The sequence below is a fragment of the Camelus bactrianus genome, chromosome 18 (genome assembly GCF_048773025.1).
Source record: "Camelus bactrianus isolate YW-2024 breed Bactrian camel chromosome 18, ASM4877302v1, whole genome shotgun sequence".
NCBI classification, from domain to species: domain Eukaryota; kingdom Metazoa; phylum Chordata; class Mammalia; order Artiodactyla; family Camelidae; genus Camelus; species Camelus bactrianus.
The window spans coordinates 12027335-12048494 of NC_133556.1; the positions used below are offsets into that span (position 1 = coordinate 12027335).

The 21160-nt window shown below is 41.1% G+C and overlaps 1 protein-coding gene across 3 annotated transcripts in view; it reads left to right on the top strand.

The window, feature by feature from the left end:
* GALNT17 (polypeptide N-acetylgalactosaminyltransferase 17) overlaps positions 1 to 21160 on the top strand; it is a 365190-nt gene that overhangs the window by 131910 nt on the left and 212120 nt on the right. For all 3 annotated transcript variants that reach the window (XM_074345979.1, XM_010972375.3, XM_074345980.1), the window contains exon 2: positions 2300 to 2483. In XM_074345979.1, the coding sequence (XP_074202080.1) occupies positions 2300 to 2483 (184 nt within the window). The remainder of the gene's footprint in view (positions 1 to 2299; positions 2484 to 21160) is intronic.

Genomic DNA, 21160 nt, shown 5'->3' on the forward strand with positions numbered 1-21160 from the left:
TGTGGTCTTTCCTGGCCAGCATTATTTACTTGGCATAATGTTTTCAAGGTTCATCCGTGCTGCAGTGTGTATCACTACAGACAATCACTGACTTACATTGGTGTTTGACTTGGGATTTTTTGACTTTATGATAGTGCAAAAATGATACACATTCAGTAGAAACCATAAGTCAAATGTTGAGTCTTGATCTTTTCCTGGGCTAGCAGTGTGCAGTATGATAGTGTCTCCCGAGCCTGGGCAGTGGCAGCAAACCACCGCTCCCATCAGCCAAGTGACTGTGAGGGGAAACAACAACATACTTGCAGCCATTCTGTTTTTCGTGTTTAGTACTGCATTCAGTAAATTACATGAGATATTCAACACTTTGTTTTTTTTTTTTATTATAAAACACACTTTGTGTTAGATGAGTTCACCCAGCTGTAGGCTAACGTAATTGTTCTGAGCACGTTTAAAGTAGGTGAGGCCCAGCTATGATGCTCTGGAGGTTAGGTGTATTGAATGCATTTTCACCTTATGATATTTTCAACTTATGATGGGTTTATCAGGATGTAACCCTTTTGTAAGTTGAGGAAGATCTGGCCTTCATTCTTTTTTACTGCCAAATAATATTTCATTGTATGGATATACCACATTTTGTTTTAATCATTTTTCAGTTGATAGACATCTCTCTAATATGAATAGTGCTTCTGTGAACATTTATGTACAAGTTAGGCATATCTTTTCCTTTCTCGTGGGTATATACCTAACACTGGAATTGCTGGTCAGATGGTAAAACTATACCTACTAGAACTACTAAACTAGTTTCCAAAATAGCTACACCATTTTTCACTCCCACTAGTGATGTTCGATCACAAGTGATTTTAAAACCCAGCACAAATGTTTGCTCTTGACATGGGAAGCGTTCTTGTAGATTTTGGAGCACAGTGAAAGTGATTTTATGGGAATGGCCATTGCACATTGACATGGAATGAGAGATTAAGGACCAGAAAACAGGTAGGAAGTGTTGGAGTCATCTAACTCTCTGTTGATGTCAGGGTTCCTGAAGAACACAGGGAACAGTGGAGAGATTCTTGGGTAGAAAAATGATGTTCACTTGAGACCAACCCTGAGATACTTGGTCAACCTTTGCTTTTTGATCTTGTATCACAGAAAATCGATGTCTATTTTCAGAGAAGCAGGAAAGGGAATGCAAGTCTTGCCATTAACGGGGTGGAGGACCATCCTGTGACTGGAGCAGATTTGCTGGCCTTTGACTTGCCTGAGGATGCTGTCCTGGGAGGTTAGGGTCTTCCGAGGTTCTGCGGGCTGCCCACCGTGAAAACTGAGGATGCTGTTTACATCTCCGGTCCATGTTCTTCCTGCCGGTGGCATCAAAGAGACTTCTGTGGATAAAGTGGTTTGTGTGTGTGTGTGCGTGTGTGTGTGTGTGTGCGCCCTTGAGGGTGGAAGAGCAGCTTGAGCATTTGAAATAGTGAAAGAGAATGAGCGCCTTTAACAACAAAAGTTTTCAAGCCGAGAAGTAAAACCTCCCATAACTGTAGGATTTAAAAATTGCCCATCAAGCTGTTGATCGTGTAATGGAACAATAGGTATAAAGCTGCCACCATCCTGGGAACACGCAATTTCTCAGTGAGGCTTGTCACCGAGGCCTCCTACTCTTCTTGGCACAGCTATCACCCTTTTGGGTTTTTCTTCCCTGTTGTTTATTCTCAAACATTTTATGTTTCCTTTTGCCATTTAGATGAGATTTAAATAAAACCATTAGGTAAAGAACGGTGTCAGGCGGTTACACACTTTAAACTGATGATAAAATCAATCTGTTTATTATTCTCTGTTCAGATGAAGCAAAAACACCTGCAGTCGGCGGTTCCTCGTGGCTGGCTCTGCTTATTCTGTGCGGTACCCAGCATCTCTAGCCTTGTGGTAATTGCCCACAGAGAAAAGAGAGCAGGCAGGGGCGACAGTCTGTTCTCCTTTTTGTGGGTCCTTCTTGGACCACACGTCCTCTGGTTTTGGCAGTCTCTCCCTTTTATAGACCCCCGTGCTCCCCAGTTCCCAAAAGGAGGGGGAACGGCTCTTCGTTGGAAACCAGCTTTAACCTCGCAACTCACAGTTGCTTTGACCTTCCTCTCCATGTGAATGTGTTCAGGGCGTGTCCCGATATTGGTAAGCTGAGGACGTAATTTTTTATGTGATGGGTAATGTTAAAATTTCCACTGAAGCTGCATCTAAGCTTGAGTGACATACCTTGAGATGGTTATTTTCAAATAATTCTTTTCCCCCCCCCTCCTTTTTCTAGGTTTATCCAAATCCCTTGGGCTCATTGAAGGTTACGGTGGACGGGGCGAAGGGGGCCTTCCTGCTACCCTTTCCCCAGCTGAAGAGGAGAAAGCCAAGGGGCCTCATGAGAAGTATGGCTACAATTCCTACCTCAGTGAAAAAATCTCACTGGATCGTTCCATTCCGGATTATCGTCCCACCAAGTAAGTTCTGATTCGGTCATTCAGAGGAGCTTACTTCAACAGATGGTTGGGTGTAGACCCGTGGCTGTGACATTTCTTCCTTGTAACTAATGGGGGAGCGTGCATCTCATTAGTCTCCCGTAATCAACAAACAGTACTGTTGATTATGAAATGTTAGCTAAATACAATTTTTAAATTTTAATGAAAGTAATACAGAAACACACAGAAAGGTCCTCAATACCAACACTTTTTAAAGTAAATTAAAAAATCACCATGGTCTCATTACCTGGAGACGGTGACTGGCAAACTCTTAGTATCTTGCCTTCAAGTCTATTTTCTACAGAGATTATGAGCATGTGATATATTTCTTCTATTTTTTTATTTAACATGATTTCAAGAACATTTTCTGACATTATTAGTTATGATAATTATTTCCGGGGTTGGAAATTTAGGTTATTTCCAATTTTTCATTCTTACAAATAACACTTTGATGTCTACCCACTCAAAGCTTTAGGTATATTGATTTGATATTTACTTTCTTAACCCACACTTCTAAAGACCCCATTGTAGAAATAGTTTTGCAGGCTCTGGATGCACACAGTGATATTTTCCTCCAGAAGGTTCCTAGCAGTTTCTACTCCTATTGGAATTTACAACTAGACCGCCGCACCCCCCACCCCGAACTGAGTACTGGCATTTAAGAAATCCTTTTCCCGGCTGATAGGTTGAAAGTCCAGCCTACAGTTGTTTCAACATATCACTTTTGTTGGAGGGTCTTACCTTTTTAAACAGTTTGTTTGCATCTTGGTTTGTTTATGAGAGGTCTTTGTTCCGTGCTCTCAGATTTAAGAATGATTTGTTTTCTCCGTGTGAAAGACAGAAGAGAGATTGGTGGTAAAGTCAAAGTGCTGGGGGGGAAAAATCTTATTTTCTAGGCAGTAGTCCTCCTTGGCTTCTCAAACGGATTCTTCATTTTCTGTGAGATTTGTAATGTCTCTCTTTTTCCATTTAGAGTGTGCCCTTGCTTCGAGTAGATTATTTCTTTTGCAAATGGATTTTGTACAAATCAGTTAAGTATCCTGGTTACCGAGAAAAATAGATTCAAGATAAAGAAAATTATCTTAAATGGATTTAAAATTGCAGCATTAGCTGAGAAACCTGTTAAATCTCTCTCCCTGCCTAATAAGCATATATTCATTTTGAATCACTAGGAAAACATACATCACCCCTGTTGGAAGCTATTTTGTGTTCCTGGACTTTTTCTCTCAAAAACATCTGGCTGTTTTCATTTCCTGGTGCTCTCTGATTAGACTTTCTTATTTGGACGTTGGCAAATAAACAAAGCCATATTTTCTGCACTCCTATGAGAATGAAGATGCTTCCAGCATGGTGCTTAGTGGAAATGGGTCAGTTGAACAATATTAGTGAGCACCTATTATGTGCCAGATGGTTTTCCCCACAACAGTGGCAGAACACTGGGTAAGACAGTCTTTGCCTACATAATTCCTGTCCAGGGAGGGAGACAGATGTGCAGGCCGATCAGGCCAGCACATTGTGGTCTGTGTGGATGTGTCAGGCCAGAGACATACACAGTATGTACAGGGAGGCTCTGGGAAAGTTTCCGGTTTGAGATGATGTGTAAGCTTAATCTTGAAGGCCCATTAAGGGTTGGAAAATTGCAGAGAGGAGAGAGGGAGAAAGGCAACTAGGTAGGGAAACAGCCAGAGCAGAGTTGGGGATGCAAATAAAAACAGGGCGCACCCAGGGAAGATTGCATAGCCCAGTGGAGCTCTGTAGTGTAGCATGGTGGCTCGAATGTACCACTTAGATTTAGTCCCTCTGGAAACTTTACTGAGGTGATAGTAAAAGACTAGAGAGGATGGCAGCCTATAAAGGACAAAAACAGGTGAGGCTACGACAGCAGGTAGAAACACCTACAGAGTTTTGGAAGGTGGAAAGAGAATGGGTAAATGGCAATTGACATAGCAAATGGGTGAGGCTGAGACCCAGCGTCCTATATGATGAGAAGGGGTGGGAAGAACAGAAGAATGTAGCCTCGTCGCGTCTCAGAACCCCAGAGACTCAGGAATTGGAAGTTCTGGGTACCTCTGATGGCTGGGAGGTGGATTTGAATACAAGGATTGCAGCCGCGTCCCCAGAGCCTTTCTCCAACTTCGCACATTTAGAGACTGCCCTTCTCTACCTGGTGGAATATGGGAGGTTTAGTCTCTGGAGAAGATGAACTCTTGGGCTTTAGTTCATAAGATGACAAAGGACACGGCTGTGTACTAAATGGGAACACCCTCGGCCTCATTATCTCTCTAGGCTTTCACACTCCTGTAGCCAAGAGTTTGAAGAATCCACTCTGAAGAAACCATCCAGCCTAAGAAAAAGGCCAATAGATCTGACAGTGCCCCCTGACCCCTGAAACGACTGGGTTCTGCTCATTAAATATTAGTAAGGCTCCAGCTGTCTACACAGAGCTGTCTTACTCTAAAATGAGAAAGGAGAACCAGTACCCCTAGACACTTCAGGAGCATCTCTGTTATAAAAGGCCTTAGCAACAGCTGCACCAACCGACAAGGCATTTGGAAGAAACAGATCACAAACTTTAAAACTATGGTTAACATCGTAGAGGGTTCATGGAATGTTTTGTTTTATTCACAAAACGAGAATCAAATGCTTTGTTAAAGTAATAATCAGAGACTAAAAAAGAAACCTGGGAAGTTAGAAATAAGATAGAAGTAAATAATGCAATGAAAGGCTGGATAAATAGCATTTTATTCACTAAAAGAAAGATAACATTGAGGAAATCTTCTGAAAAATTGGAAAAAATGAAAAATAGGAGAGAAAAGATTAAAAAGGAATTTGATCAGTCCAGCAGATCCAACATCAAGTAAGAGGAGTATCAGAAATAGGACAGAGAAGAGAGAGAAAGAAATCATCAAACAAATGATACAAGAAAATTTCCCAGAACTAGAGGCCATAAGCTTTCAAATTAGAATATCCCACCCAGTGCCTACGTGATGGATGAAAAGAAAAAATAAATGTTTAAACCCACATCACAAAATGTAAATGTAAAATTTCACAACAGCTTGGAATGAAGAGAAAGTCCTAAAAGCTTTCAGAGAGAAAATATGGATCAAATACAGTTGGTATTGGGTTTCTCAGCAGCAATGTTAAAAACTAGGAGACAAGTTGAAAAAATTATTTTCAACTTAGAATGCTATGGTCAACCACAGAAAACTTTGTGCCAAGAGTAAGCACAGAGTAAATACATCACATTTACGTAGGGTCTCAACAGTCTTACCCTCCTTGCGTTCCTTGTTTTCAGGAAGCTACTCAAGGATATGCTCCAATAAAACAAGGGAGTAAGTTAAGAAAGAGAATGAGACTAGGATTGAGGAAGCAGGGGGTTCAAACAGGAGAGTATCAACAACAGATCCCAGAAAGATGATGAAGTGATGTTTCAGGGTAACACTGCAGGGTGACAGCTGTGTAGGGGGCCAAGAGATCAACCCTTCTGCACTGGAACAGGAAGATGGAGGGATGTAGGAGGTATGTCTCCAAAGGGGGCCAGGGGATAGAATTACCTGATTATCTAGTGTTCTTACTGCATTAAAGAGATGTTTTTAAACTGAGGAATAGTTGACACATAACATTATATTGGTTTCAGGTGTATAACATAATGATTCAAAGTTTGTATACACCACAATAAGTCTAGCTAGCATCCATCACCATACATAATTACAGAACTTTTTTTCCTTGTAATGAGAACTTTAACGTCTACTCTCTCAGCAATTTTCAAACGTGCAACGTGTTATTACTAATAGCAGTCATCACAATGTACATTACATCCCAGTGACTTATTTATTTTATAATTGGAGTTTGTACCTTTTGACTCTCTTCGTCCATTTGGCCCACTCCAACCCCCTCACACCTAGCAACTATGATCTGTTCTATCAATGAGGTTGGGTTTGTTTGCATGTTTTTTAACAGGCCACATATACGTGAGATCTTTTGGTATTTGTTTCTGTGTTTGACTTATTTCACTTAGAATAATGCATTCGAGGAGTCCATTCATGTTGTTGCAAATTTCTTTATCCATTCATCCATCCATGGACACTTAGTTTGTTTCTATATCTTAGCTATTGTAAAAATGCTGCAGTGAACATGGGAGGTTGCGTATATGTTTTTGAATTAGTGGGTTTTTTTTTTCAAGTAAATACCCAGAAATGGAATTGCTAGATCATATGATAGTTCTATTTTTAATTTTTAGAGGAACATTCACACTGTTTTCCATAGTGGCTGCACCAATTTACATTGCTACCAGCAGTGCACTGGGTTCTCTTTTCTCCACATCCTTGCCAACACTTGTTATTTCTAGTCTTTTTGTTAATAGCCATTCTGACAGGTGTGAGGTGATATCTCATTGTGCTTTTTATTTCCATTTCCCTGATAATTAGTGATGTTGAGCATCTTTTCATGGACCTGTTGGCCATCTGTATATCTTCTTTAAGAAAATGTCTCTACAGATCCCCTCTGCTCACTTTTAAAATCAGATTGGTTTTTTTGTTTGTTTGTTTTGCAGTTGAGTTGTATGAATTTATATATTTTGAATATTAACCTCTTATCAGATTTATGATTTGCAAATATTTTCTCCTTTTCATTTTGTTGATGGTTTCCTTTGCTGTGCAGAAACAAGTTTAGTCCCCCTTACTCATTTTTGCTTTTGTTGCCTTTGCAAGCAACAACAACAAAATTTACCATTCTTTCAGGTTGTTTGGCACTGGATTAGGGCCAGACACACACACACACACACACACACACACACACACACACACACACAAAAGGCTTGTGAAAAAGGAAAGCAATTGTTAGTACAAGAAAAAAACAAAAGTTCCTCAGGAGAGGAATTGCAATTTCACACACTCTGTGGTTCAGCTGTGAACAATATTGTCATATGAATGTAAATACTGAATAGTGATTAAACCACAAATTATGGTCTGACTGCATTGGAAGAAAGAGGAGATGAAATGTGTGTGTGAGGTGTAGGTAGTATAAGAAAATGAAATCTTCATGGTCAGAAACAGAAAACCCATTGAAAATGTCTAAAATTTAACCATCAGGGAATAGTAGCATAATGACTTATTCAGGACCGTTCAGATTACAGAAATGGGATGAGACTGTATATATTTTGTGTTAATAAAATAAATGTTTGACTAGGCAATAAATGTAAATCTATATTGCAAAATTAAATGCAAGATAGGAAGGGTAAAAGTATGATGGAAGAAAGAGTTGGGGAACCAGGCTGAATGACGTGACCACATCTGCCTTTTTAGATTATTCTGGCAGCTCTAGGGAGGATGAACTTGAAGGTGAAATTAGAGATGAAGCTGAGAGCTTGCCCACAGGCCATACATGGTACCCAGAGATACCATTGTAAATTCTGGGCTCCACAGCCGAAGTTACCAAATTAACCTTTGTTAATTGCAAATTAATCCTTGCCATCACAGAGTGACAAGTACTTTGCCCGTAGAAGTTGCTTGTCAGATATTTGAGCCCAGGGGATGTGGAGGGAGGCAGCTGTCTGGGGCCAGAGCAGTTTCCTTCCTCCCCGTGCAGTCCAAGCCCAGGGGAAAGTACATGCCCCCTCCCCACTGTGAGCAGCATCCTTCTTGTGATGCTCCTAAAACATTGTCTCAAGTTCAGAGCATTTAAATTGCAGTTCATCTCATTGCAATTTTGTATGCAAGCTCAAGTTGCTTTAATTCTTATTGTGTTATTATTATACTACTCTTGAAACATTTGTTTCTCTTATAAATATGAATGAATTTTTAGGTGGTAGTGGGATTAACCATATGTTTGCCATATTTCATGCAAATGGCTTTCAAACATGTTTTCTGTCTTATTTTAATTCTGTGATTTTTTTTCTTCCGCTGGGCAGATATTTTAAATTTGTATGACCTCCAGCTGTCCATTTTCATTTCTTCACCACTTTAAAGCAGAGAAAGATATCACCCCTACAATTACTTAAAAATACTCTGCTGTTTTGTGTTCCTTTTCCATGACTTTCCTGTTTCACTTCTCTGTCATCTAGAGTTTATTTTGAAATATGGTCCAAGGTATGTGTCTTTTGTTTAAAATATCTGTCCACTTTTTTTTCAAAGCAGCTTTTCCAAAATTATTTTGTAAATAACTCTTCTCTCTTATTTGGAGGTGTTCAATGTAATACATTTTGGGCTTTTTATGTGTAAGCGGACTTGTTTTCGAGGCTCTGTGCTATTTCTTTGGTCTATATATTTTTTTCATTTTCTTTTCCTTTCTTTCTTTGTTTTTTAAAAATCATTGAAAATGATTTTTGGCCAAAGTCCCCATTCTGCCAGTCACTGCCAAAGGTGTGGAGAGGAAGAAGGCACGTCTTGGTCCCCTAGGAAATCAAAGAGCATAGGGGAGGCAGGTGGCACTTTGCAATCCTTCGAGTTGTTTCTAGAGGACCTTAGAAATGTAAGAGGATGCGCAGTGCTGGGAGAGTCAGAGGGCAGGGCAGGGGCGACCTTGGTCTTAGTGGTGAGTGGGAATTCTCTCTCTAACGAGAAGGCAGGGCATTTGAGAGAGATAACAGCACACGGAGGACTGAAAGAGTTCTTGGATTTGGAGACAGGGGAACTGCCCAGAAACACTGGGTTGGGTCATAGAGTTTCTGGAGTGAATTGTGGAAGACGAGATTGGAGGGGAGAGAGGTTGCAGATCAGGAAGCACCTGCCTGCCATCGCTGTGTTGGGTGGGGACGTTCATCGTTGGCAGTGGGTGCCAATGAAGGACTTGAGGCAAAGTGGTATTATTGTTACGATTTCTTCAAAAAAATAATGGTTAATTGTGGCAAGAACATGGATGGAGATAAGGTTAGAGGCATTGGAGGCTGGTAGCAGGATGGCTAGATAAGTCTATTCTCTGCCCACCCACTGGTGGGACACCCATGATGTACTGGGCATTGTCTGATAGAAGAGAAAGACTTCTGATCATACCATCAGTGCTTTGTTACTATCCTATTCCTTTCACAGAAGTGACTTCTCTGCAACAAAGCGAGGGCTAAGCGGGAATGGGGCAGAAGGGCTAGATTCAAGAAAAACTTTCTAAGAATCAGCAAGATGAGTCACTTAATCGGATAGCGGAGAAGTGGGGCAATCAGAAGCTTCTAGCTTGGGAGACAGTGGAAGTGATTGCATTTACCCGGGGAGAGAATCATGCAGAGAGGTTCATGTTCTGTGGGCAAGGTAGCCTTTCCACTTGTCCAGGGTTCCCCATAGTTACAGTTTTCTTGGGGAACCCTGGGAGGAATCTGCCTGGCTTTATTTGTTAGACTATGTACGTGCGAGCGAGGAGTGATGTTTGGAGATACTGGAAGCCCCGTGAGGCTTTATAAAGCCTCCCTCATTTCCCTTGCCGAGGTATATCATTCTGTATCATATCACGGCATGTTAAAGATCTGCTTGCCCACCTAGCGCATAATGTAGGGGAGGGAACACCTAGCAGCCCTGAAATCTGTCTGAGCTTATTAAAGCCACAGCTGGGATCCCTGCACACATTTTATGGCTTGCCTCCTCCTCCCAGACCATGTAGGTAATTTATGGGCAGTTTCTACTGCTGTTATCTTCAATTCCTCCTTTGGCCTCCTGCTTATAAATCCAGATGTCAGGTTTCTCTGGAATTCATTTTGCTTCACTCACAAAGTCTCTCTCTCTCTCATTATTTATTTATTTTTTTTTGCCACGCATTCTAAGCTGTTATGTTCCAACAATGTCTGCTTCGGGCACATACGGTGCGAGACATCTGTGCACCATCTTTATGTCACGTCCAGTGGACAGCTGCATCTTTAGGTCTGGAGGTTAGGAGTGGTGTCTGGCTGGACCACAGAGCTTCGGAATCATCCCAATCCAGAGGGTGTTTTAGGTTGAGTCGTGTGCATGGGTGAGTTGCGTGGGTGAGAGTTTTGATGTTATCATTTAGTGGAACACATCCACTCATTGGTCAAGACCCAACTCACGTCTGCCCTCCCCTGGGAAAGGGACATGTTTGATCATTATAGTTGTGATGAGGCTTTTTTTTTTTTTTTTTTAATCTGAATTGTTCCTCTGACAGTAGATATCCTGTGTCTCACAGGTCGGTCTTCAAATAGAGTAGAAGGGCTTGCAGGAAGATCAGGCGTCCTGTGTCCAACTTTCTCTTGCGCAGACGTGGGCAGAGAGGGTCGCCATCCAGTAAATCCTTGTGGGTTGAAATAATAAGTAGGTACCTGCTTGGGAATGTCTGTGAATCACTCACCATGATAATTATTCCCTTTTATTGACTGCCTTTTATGTTTTTGTCATTGGGCCGCATGTTTTATTGATCTCATTTAAATTTAACCGCTTTCTGAAGTAGCTAGGACCATCTCTGTGTTGTAAATGAGGGGAGGGACGTTTGCAGGGGCAGAGCGATCTACCCGGGGTCACACGGCCCATCAGGGTGGGAGCCTGGCTGCAAACCCAGCTGTGTGTGCATCTTCCAGGCCTGTGTACTTCCCGTCACATAGTTGCCTCCTCAGGCCCTGCCCCGCCTATCTGTCCATAACTGTGGGATGGAACTTTCTATGCCGTGCTGGTATTACCAGAAGGAGAGAAAATTCCAAGTGTTAGCGATGGGACAGTTTCTTTGGGGAGGTGCGTGTGTGTGCATGCACGCACGCCTAGGTGTTTGTGTGTGCGTGTGTGTTTGTGTGTGCATGCCTGTGTGTACTTGTGTGTGTTTACCTCTTTGGTTTTCTTCTCTTGCTCCCTTTTACCCCTTCCAACTCCCAAAGGGGCTGTAGCCTGAATTTGACCCTTGCCCATTAAGGCCTCCTAGTATACAGTGTGATATAGTTGAAACCCTCTTTAAGGGATATTATTTTGTTTGTTTTGTTTTGTGATTTTGGTAAAACTCAGGAAGGTAAATACTGGAGTGTTATTGGGTTTGGGAAATACCTTGCCATAGAGTGGATTTAACCTAGAGGCTTAACCAGGAAGAACTTCTTTGGCTGGTGCTGGTCCTCACCCAGCTGTGGGCTGGGAGAGGGGTGGGAAATCTGCATGGGGTGGGGGTGCCCTCCCTTTTAATATGTGAGGGTAATAATTCCTGAAGTATTTGTGGGTCAATATTGATCCCGCTTTTGTGGGTTCCCTGGGTCTAAAGCACATGTCTGGGTCACTTTAAAACCTTAATAAGAGAGTTTTTCACGGAGGTCAAGAGCACAGATTTAGACATCTGTCTGAGTTCTAATCCCAGCTTTGCCTCTCGCTAGCTGTGCAGCCTTTGGCAAGTTATCTAACCTTTCTGCGCCTCCTCTCCTCATAAAGAAAACGGTGATCTAAGGATATCGACTTCCCAGGATTGTTGTGAGGGCTAACATGTGAACTCCTCGCTGATTACATGTGAACTGCATAGAATAGTATTCCAGGCATTACTCTAAGACCTTCTCGTGTATTAACAACATCTGATCGATAAATGTTCACTGTGATTATTTTTAGAAGCTCCTTTACCATACATACCCCATATGCTTAAAACACCGTGCAGGATTGAATGACAGAATCTTCGGGAAAGTATCTCCCAGAATGAAACGTGGGGTACGCCTGTATGTCTGACTCCAATATGGAGAATTCAAATCTAAGGTAATGAGCATTCCCTTGTCCCCAGATCAGCACGAAATTCCAGGGGACCCAGCCCGAGACAGGCACCAGGCTGTGACGTGTGCCCAGGAAGGAACGTTCGCTTCCTGAGGCACTTCTGGGCCTGATGAGAAGGCTCAGCCTTGGGATTCACGCCAGCTCCCATGCTGAGGAAGGTCAGACGGGGGTCCCGCGGGCACAGGAGACTTTGTGACAGCTGGTGGGCCACTTCTGTTTTGCCACTGTCGTTAGTGGTCAGACCGAAAATGGAGTATGATGCGTGACCTTACTTTTTCAGAAATTGAAATGATTTTCCCCCCCATATTAAAATAATCCTTTCCATGAAAATGTCTGAATGTTAAAAAACAAAAAAAACCCCACACATTTTGGAGTGTTTCTCAAAGGGAAGTCTTCGGAGCTTGTTTAAAATGTAGGTTGCTGGCCAGCCAGTCTGACTCCCTTTCCTGAGGGAAAGGCCACCTCGATTGCGGAGGATGAAAGGACATCAGGGAGGGCTTCTCAGAGGAGATGACATGTTCTTGGATTTGCATACACACACCTTAGTTACCCAACTTGCCCCCTGGAGGAAGGGACCCAGGTGGGCTGGTCCACATCTCTGACTTCCATTTTGCTGAAAATTTAATATCCTGATTGAGATGTGCTTTAATAGCAAAAGATTTAGATGCCTTAGGGGGAATAAAAGAATAAAATCTCTTATTAATACTTATTTATATTTATTACAAATTGAAATGATATTTTAGATGTATTGACTTAAATAAAATACATTATTTAAAAAAAAGATATAGGTTGCTGGGCTCTCTGGAGCTCCTGGTCTGCAGTCTTCACTGCTTTGTGTGAATGAATTCCTCCTGTTGGGAACCTCTGAGATGGTAAGGGGAGTTTCAGAAGAGCGAGGATTGTTCAGCTGAGGCCATGGCTGCAGAATGCCTGTGTTTGATGTTGGAGACTTTCTGTGAAGCTGCTGGAATGTGGAGTTTGGCTGGGCCTGCGGAGCCAACTGTTGGTGGGGGCGGGGCAGCTGGGAGAGGGCGCAGGAAGTCCTGCTTTATCCTCCGGGGTGTCGCTGGGGTCTGGGCAGCCCTTGGACAACGCTTTGTTGCCTCAGTCTCCTCCTGTCTCCACACCTGATACCATTGTAGCCAAGAGGTAAATGACTCAGTTTTCATCATTTCCTGCCGGTGATGAAAATATGGGAATCTTGAAATACATATGATGATTCAAACGGGGGTCTGGAATGTTCTTGGGGTAAAAGTGTCAGATATTGCAAAAGTGAAATGCAGTATAGGGCCTGCATCCTTACTTGCTTCAAGGTCCCTCGTCTCCCTGCACGGGCGGTTCTTGGGAAAGCCTAACACAGGTTCTCAGCCTTCACCTTGCATTGAAGTCCCCTGGGGACCTTTTAACTTAGGGAGGCCCAGACTCCACCCCGGAGTGCAGACGTACCATGCCTGCAGGCCCATGCATACGCACACGGATGGCCTGCTGGTAGTGATCAAATCAGAACCCCTGGAGTAGGGCTCAAGCATCAGTATGAATTTCTTTTCAACAAGCTCTCCAGGTAACCCCAGTGTCTCAAAAGACTGAGAACCAGTGGGCCTTCATCTTTCAGGAAGCATGCTCCTTGCATTTGAATCACCAAGGCTGCTGGTTAAAAATGCCAGGTCTTGGCCCAGCTACAGAGCGGGTCGACCAGCACAAGGCTGTAAATCTCCTTTTTGTTCACAAACTCCATGAGTGATTCTTATTTTTAAATTTGGAGCATCCTGAGGTCCTGCTGTTTTCTGAGACTTTCACCGTCTATTACCCATGGAAGCGGCAGAAGAGAAAATGAGGGTCAGGACAGGGCAGGGGTTCCCATGCTTGAGAAGTTCCTTTGCTTTGTGGTTGTTTGACCTCACCTCCCTTCCCTCTCTCTGACGTGTTCCTTTCCATCCCATATTCTCAAAGGCATCTGTTTATTTAGTAAATGAAAATGAATAGAAATCAACCTCCTTTAGAATGATTTTCCTTTTTGAATTTCATTATACCCCATCAAATGGTTGAAACTCTCTGGGATGTTTCAAACGTAGAGGAGAAAGATAAAAATGAAGCCGGGATGCTGTTTGATATAATGGAGGTCAAAGACTTCGCTAATTTTCAAGAAAGGATTCCTGCTTCTCCTAGACATAGTGCCAGCCTAGCTGCCCCAAAGTTTATGAATCAGCAAAGTTAATTTAATCTTTTATTGGGACCCGAAAAGATTCACATCTAAATGCATTACAGTGAGGCTGCAGGAAAGATGTCCCTCCGTTTCTATTCTAGAGAGCTTTCTGGACAAGTTTCAATTTCTTGCATGGGGAATTTGAAAACAGTAGATAGAAGCCAACGTGAACCATGTCCCGTATACGCAAGTGGGTCTGCTCTGTGGCCTGTTTACAACCTGCAGGGTCATTGAATTCCAGATTCAGTTTCCCCAGATGCAGAAGCGACTATAGAAAATGGAATTCTTGATTTATAAGCTTAAATCCAAGCCATGTTGGGATTTGATTTCCAGCAGTGGTGGTTGTTGCTTCTGTAGCCCTTTGATTACTTTACGCAAGGATTGTCAGCACTTGAGAACCGTAGGAGAGTACTTCACCTCGTGCAATTCTCAGAAATTCCCATAATGCCTGTTACTGGGGACTCTAGGCGTGGAGCCTGCAACCTTCATATTTCTAGGGAATTATCCCGCCTGCCCAGTCCCCCTGTGCCCCTCATTCTAGCAGTGCACCCTGAGATAAAACAGACTCAGGCAGTGCGCATGCACGCGCACACACACACACACACACACCACCACCACCACCTACAAGAAAGCCCTGAATATAATCAATAGAGCCAATGTCTATAGTCACAACACCTTTTTTATGTGTGGAGTTTGTTGTTTTTGCTCTGTGAGTAAACACCCCCCAAAGTGGCCGCATGGGATGCCAAGATGCTTTGTAACAAGGTGAGATTTACAGCGCCCTAAGAGCTGGAGGGATAAATAAAGCTTCTGGTGGAATGGGAGAAACGGGCTAAATGCAGGTATTAATGGGAGTGTTGCACGTGCACGGCGAAGGGAGACAGGCTCATCAGTATTATAGATGGAACGTCCTCAGAGTGAATTTAGAAGAAATGCTGATGATCAGCCAACAGAACTTTGAGGACGGATGCAGCAAAAAGAAGACCGGGGCATATGGAGAGAACGTATTTGTTCTTGGAAAATCAGTTGAAAATGTTTAATGTCATCATAACCTCATTTGCATAAAAATAGCCATACATAGCAAGCCAAATGAAGGCAAAGGAAGACATGATGGAACCAATGCTGTTTGTGTTTCATTTCATTATGAATAACATAAATAATTCAATTGAATAAATAAATACAAAATTGCTTGAAGTAGATGTACAGCAAATTATTATCCCTTGAAAATTCCTTTAACGGTCCATATTGCGATGATGAAGTAACGTGATATGCCTCCTGGGCAGCACCTGCTGTATCCTCGACCCTTGAAGATAAAACTGAGCTCTCCAGAACTCTCCAATGTTTTATGGACACAGTGAAATTTTTAGTAGCACGGTCCTATTTCATAACATAACCTTGAAGAAGTTAAACATGCCAGGATTCTCAGCATCGTGGTGAATATGGTCCCACTTTACATGTGAGTCTGCTTGAGCAATTTCTGATCATCAGAAGTTTGATTAAGTCTGGGACTGTGCTGTGCTAGATACATAATTCTTAATAAATATTTGGAACCCTGATGGCAGAATTGGAGCCATTGTTTTTGTCTTACAAATCCTGATCAGGAGAATTCTTGTGTAAGTATACATTATGGTTTGGGAAAAATGGATGGAATTGATTAGTTAATTGATTTCAACCAACGTTTTCAAGGGCTATGTAGATAGCCTTGGGCAGGTGCTGTGGGAGTTACAACAGATGGGCATGACTCAGTCCTGTACTCATCTGAATTTCATTCACTCAGTAAATACTCACTGAATAGCTCCCATTTACCAGGTACTATATGGGATGCTGAGATTGTAATGGGAGACATAATAAACTGGGGAAAAGCAAATACAAGATCATTGTAGATTGTGATAAGTAAATGTATTTGAAGTAAATAAACAGGGTGCTGATATTGGGAGTAGCTGGAAGTGAGGGTGTACTTTAGAGAAGGTCCACTGAGGAAGGAGGGGAGGGGAGGATGGAGCCAGCAAGGCAAACATCTGCAGGAAAACTATCCCGACAGAAAGAATATTCCTTAAAATGCCCTGAGTTTGGAACGAGCTTGGCTTTATTTAGGAACTGATAAGAGATACTGGCAAATGATGTGAAGAGGCTGGAAAGGTAAGTCAGAACTCGAGGATGCAGGACTGTGGGCAATGATAAAGAATTTGAGATTTATTCCAAATGTAGGTTGAAATTCTGTCTGGAATCTTAGAAGGTGACCTTATGTGGAAATAGGGTCTTTGTGAATGAAATTAGTTAAAATGAGGCCTTGCTCGGCTAGGGCATGCCGTAAGTCCAAGATCACTGGTGTCCTTGCGAGGGGAGGAGAAACACAGAGACGCAGACAGACACAGAGGGAAGGAGGCTGTGGAAGGGCAGAGGCAGAGATTGGAGGAATGCATTGACAAGCCAAGGAACACCCAGAATTGCCAGCAATCTCCGGAAGCTATGAAAAGGCAAGGATGGATTCTTCCCTAGAGCCTTCAGAGCTTGGACCTGCCAAGCACCATGATTTCAGACTTTCTAGCCTCCAGAACTGTGAGAGAATAAATTCCTGCTGTTTGAGGCCATCCAATTTGTAAGACTTCGTTATGACAGCCCTAGGAAACTAATGTCAGTAGTCATGGAAGCCACCGGAGATTTGATCTAGGGGAATGTCATGCTCTGGTTTATATTTTTTAGAAATCATTCTGTTTGCTGTTGTAGGTTGGGCTGTCGGGAGCAAGAGTGAAGCAAGGAGTCCAGTTTGGAGGATAGTTCAGGTAGGAAGTAATAGCAATTCCAACTAGGGTGAGTGCAATGAGATGGAGAAAAGAGGACAGAGATTTTCATTGGAGGTAATCCAAGGAGACAACCAGGTTTCAGATGGAAACATATGAGTGAATGTCTTGCCATTTATTGGGCTGAAGAAGACTGGAAAACAGATTTGGGGAGAGATTTGAGAATTCTACTTTGGACATGGGAAGTGTGACTTGACTTCTGCTCATGCGATTGGAGATACCAAGTAGGTGACTGGTTTATGAATCTGGAGCTCAGGAAGGCAGTGGGAGTTGGAGATATGCCTTTGGAGGCATCACCATAGAAGTGGACATCAAAGCTGAGATCACTAAGGAGAGCTGGAGATGAGGCCACAGTCCAGCACTGAGTGCTATGTCACTCCAAAATTTAGAGCATAGAAAGAGGAGAGGAATTCAGTGAAAGATATGGAGAAGGAACAGCTAATGAAGAAGGAAGAAGTCCAGAACACAGTGACATGGAAGCCAAAAGAAGAGAGTGTTTCTAGGAGGAAGGAGTGGTTCCTAACAGTGACTGGTACTGAGATGTCAGAAGTGGTCAGTGGATCTGGCAACAGGAAGTTCATTGATGGTTTCGACAGAGATATTTAACCCTGACTGGGGTTGGTTAAGGAAGGAATGGGAAGGTGGAAATGGGGAGAGCAAACTGACTAGGCTTGATGAATTTCATCGTGAAGAGTCCCGGGGTTGCAGCTGACGGCTTTGGGAATCAAAGGAGGTTGCTATTATTAGCATTATCATTTATTTTTAAATTTTCCATTTTTATATAACTCCAGACTTAAAAAAATGTTGCAAGAATAGTACCAAAAAAATTCTGCATACCCTTTTCCTTGATTCCACAAATATGAACATTTTGCAATATTTATATCTTTCTATATGCACATTTTTTTTTCCTGAACCATTTGAGAATAAGTTGCAGGCGTAATGCCCCTTCCCCTCTACGTCAGTGTGTATACCCTAAGAACAAGGGCATTTCCTTACATGACCACAGTGCAATATGATAGTATTACCTATCTGTAGACCTTATTCAGATTTCGCCAACTGTCTCAGTAAGGTTCTTGACGGAAAAAGAAGATCCTAGATCTTGTATAACATTCATTTGTCATGATTTTGTTGTTGTTGTCGTTGTTCTGAAACAGTCCTTCAGTGTTTCTTTGTCTTTCATGACAGTGACAGTCTGAAGGCTGCAGTCCAGTCATTTTGAAAAATGTCTCTCAATTTGGATTTGTCTGTTCCCTTGGAATTAGATTCAGCTTATGCTCTCGCGCAGGAATACTACAGAAGTGATGCGTTTATCTCAGCATGTCTTAGGAGGATGCACATAGATGGGGTCTATTTGTCTCATTACTGAGGGTGTTAGTGTTGATCACTGGGTTAAAGGTGGTGTCCGCCTGGTGGTCAGCTACATTTCCTGATCCCACCAGTACAGAGCAAGTTGGCACCCATGCCTTGTTCCTGACCTTAGTAGACCTTAATAGAAGTGCCTCTAGTATTTCCTCAGTAAGATGCTGTCTTTATAATTATGGTTCAGTTTTTTACCATGTTAAAAAAGCATCCATCAATGCCTTTTTTTTTTTTGAGTTTTTATTAGGATGAGTTGAATTTTTGAAGGTTTTTCAGTATGTTCAGTGTCTATACAGATAATCATAGGTTTTTTTCTCCCCATATCTGTTAATATTATGCATTAGATTATTGGATTTTTAAAATATTGAGCCAAATTTGCATCCCTAGGTCATAGTGTATTATTTTCTTGATATTATATTCGCTAGTATTTTACTTAGAAATTTAGCATCAATAGTTGTGATTCTTTCTTTTTTTGTACTGTCCTTAAGAGGTTTAGATATCAAAAAATCAGCAATAGAGTAAGAAAGTTCTCTTTACTTTCCAAAGCTCTGTAACAATTTATAGATCATTAGGACTATCTGGTCTTTGAAAGTTGGGCAGATTTCACTTGTGAAACCATCTGGTCCTAATGGTTTTTCATGCGGTAATTTCTTGATGGTTTTCTCTGTTTCTCCTGGGGCAGTAGGTCCGTTAAATTTTTCTTTCTCCAGTGAGGTCAACCTTAGTAAACTGCCTTTCCCTAGGAAATTCTCCATTTTATCTTGGCTTTTAAATTTATTTGCACAGATACCTGCAAATAAGTCTCTCTTAAAAAAAAATCTTGTTTCAATGGTTATTTCTCTTTTTGCTTCTTATTTTATGTATTTGTGCTTTCTCCTTTTTTCTCAATTAAATTCGCCAAAGGTTGTCTTATTTTAATAGTTCTTTTCAAAAGTAGAATTTTGACTTCTTGATTATATTTTGTATTTTTCTATTGTCTAACTCATTGACTTCTGCTTTTATCCAGTTTCTTTCTTTTTTTAAAATATATTTTTATTGAAGTATAATCAGTTTACAATGTCATGTCAGTTTCTGGTGTATAGCACAGTACTTCAGTCATATAGGAACATACATATATTATTTTTCATATTCTTTTAAACCATAAGTTACTACAAGGTACTGAATATGGCTCCCTGTGCTATATACAGTATAAACTTGCTGTTTATCTATTTTATACATAGTAGTTAGTATCTGCAAATCTCAAACTCCCAATTTAGCCCTGACTTTTGCTTTTATAGTTTTGATTTCCTTCCTTATATTTCCTTTTGGTTTACTTTGTTGTTCTTTTCATAGCTTTCCGAGCTGGTAATGAAATTCAAGCATTTTTATTGCTAAGCGTTTTTAAGGCTTTGAATATTCTTCTTATTGCTTGAAAGTTTCCCACTGATTCTTTTATGTGGTGTTTTCATTATCATTATTTTTTAGAAATTAAAAAACATTTTGTGTTTACCCTAATCTCAAGACTTATTTAGTAGTTTTATAAAAATTTCCAGGTGGATTTTTTTAATACTAATAATTTTTAATTTTATTGCATTCTGATCAGAGAATGTTATTTGTAATATTTCTATTTTGTGAAACATACTGATATTTTCTTTGTGATTTTTTTTTTAATGTCTCTCCCTGGGGTTGAGAAGAAGGATATATGTCTGTTTTCTGGGAGTAAATTTTGATGCATATTCATACATTCTATGGTATGGAATATGCTATTTAAATCTATATTTTTACTCATTGCCTCTTTGATTTGCTTGTACTAAGAGTGGAGTGTTAATATCTACTAGTATTGTGGCTTCTGTGCTGTGTCTTCTTGCATCTACTGTATTGATTCACAAGGTGGCTGCTGTATCTTTTGGTGAGTAAATATGAAAACCTATTATATCTCCACTGTGAATTGTGGCTTTTAGCTTTAAAAAATGAGCTTCTTTGTTAACACTTAATTTGTTGCATTTAATACTTTTTGGCTTGAATTTTACTTTTTGTGATATCAGGATAACCACTCCTGCTTTCTTATTTTTCTACTTAAAGATAATTTGAAGTTTATAGGGGGTTCTCTGTCTTATAGTACTGCTATCATTTTATTTGTTCTTTTAGCTATGATTTAATTATTATTTTGGAGAATGTGCTGAGAGATTTGGATTTGGGGAGCCCCACATTTTATTGCTATTTTTAAATTGGGAGATACTAGATTCAAGGTTTATATTGATGGGAATATTTATCTACATCAGTGGAATAACTGCATCAAAATCTCTTGGGGCTCTTGTTGAACTAGAACTACAGACTCCCAGGCTCTACCCTCTGTTGACTAAATTAGAAATCTCTGGAACTGGGGTCCAGGAATTTGTATTTCACATGATACCCCAGATGGTTCTTACAGTCTTTAAAGTTTCAGAGTCACTGATGCAGATAGTAAAAAATAGGAAGTCAGATATAGGAATGACTACTGTTGGCCATGACCCTGCAGACAATAATCTGGGGGACTTCGGATAACTCATACATATTTATGAGCCCCATTGTGTTGTTCATTTATATATTCATCCAACAAGAACTTATTGCCTCCAACGACTTCTATCACGATTATTTGATTCTTAACGTATA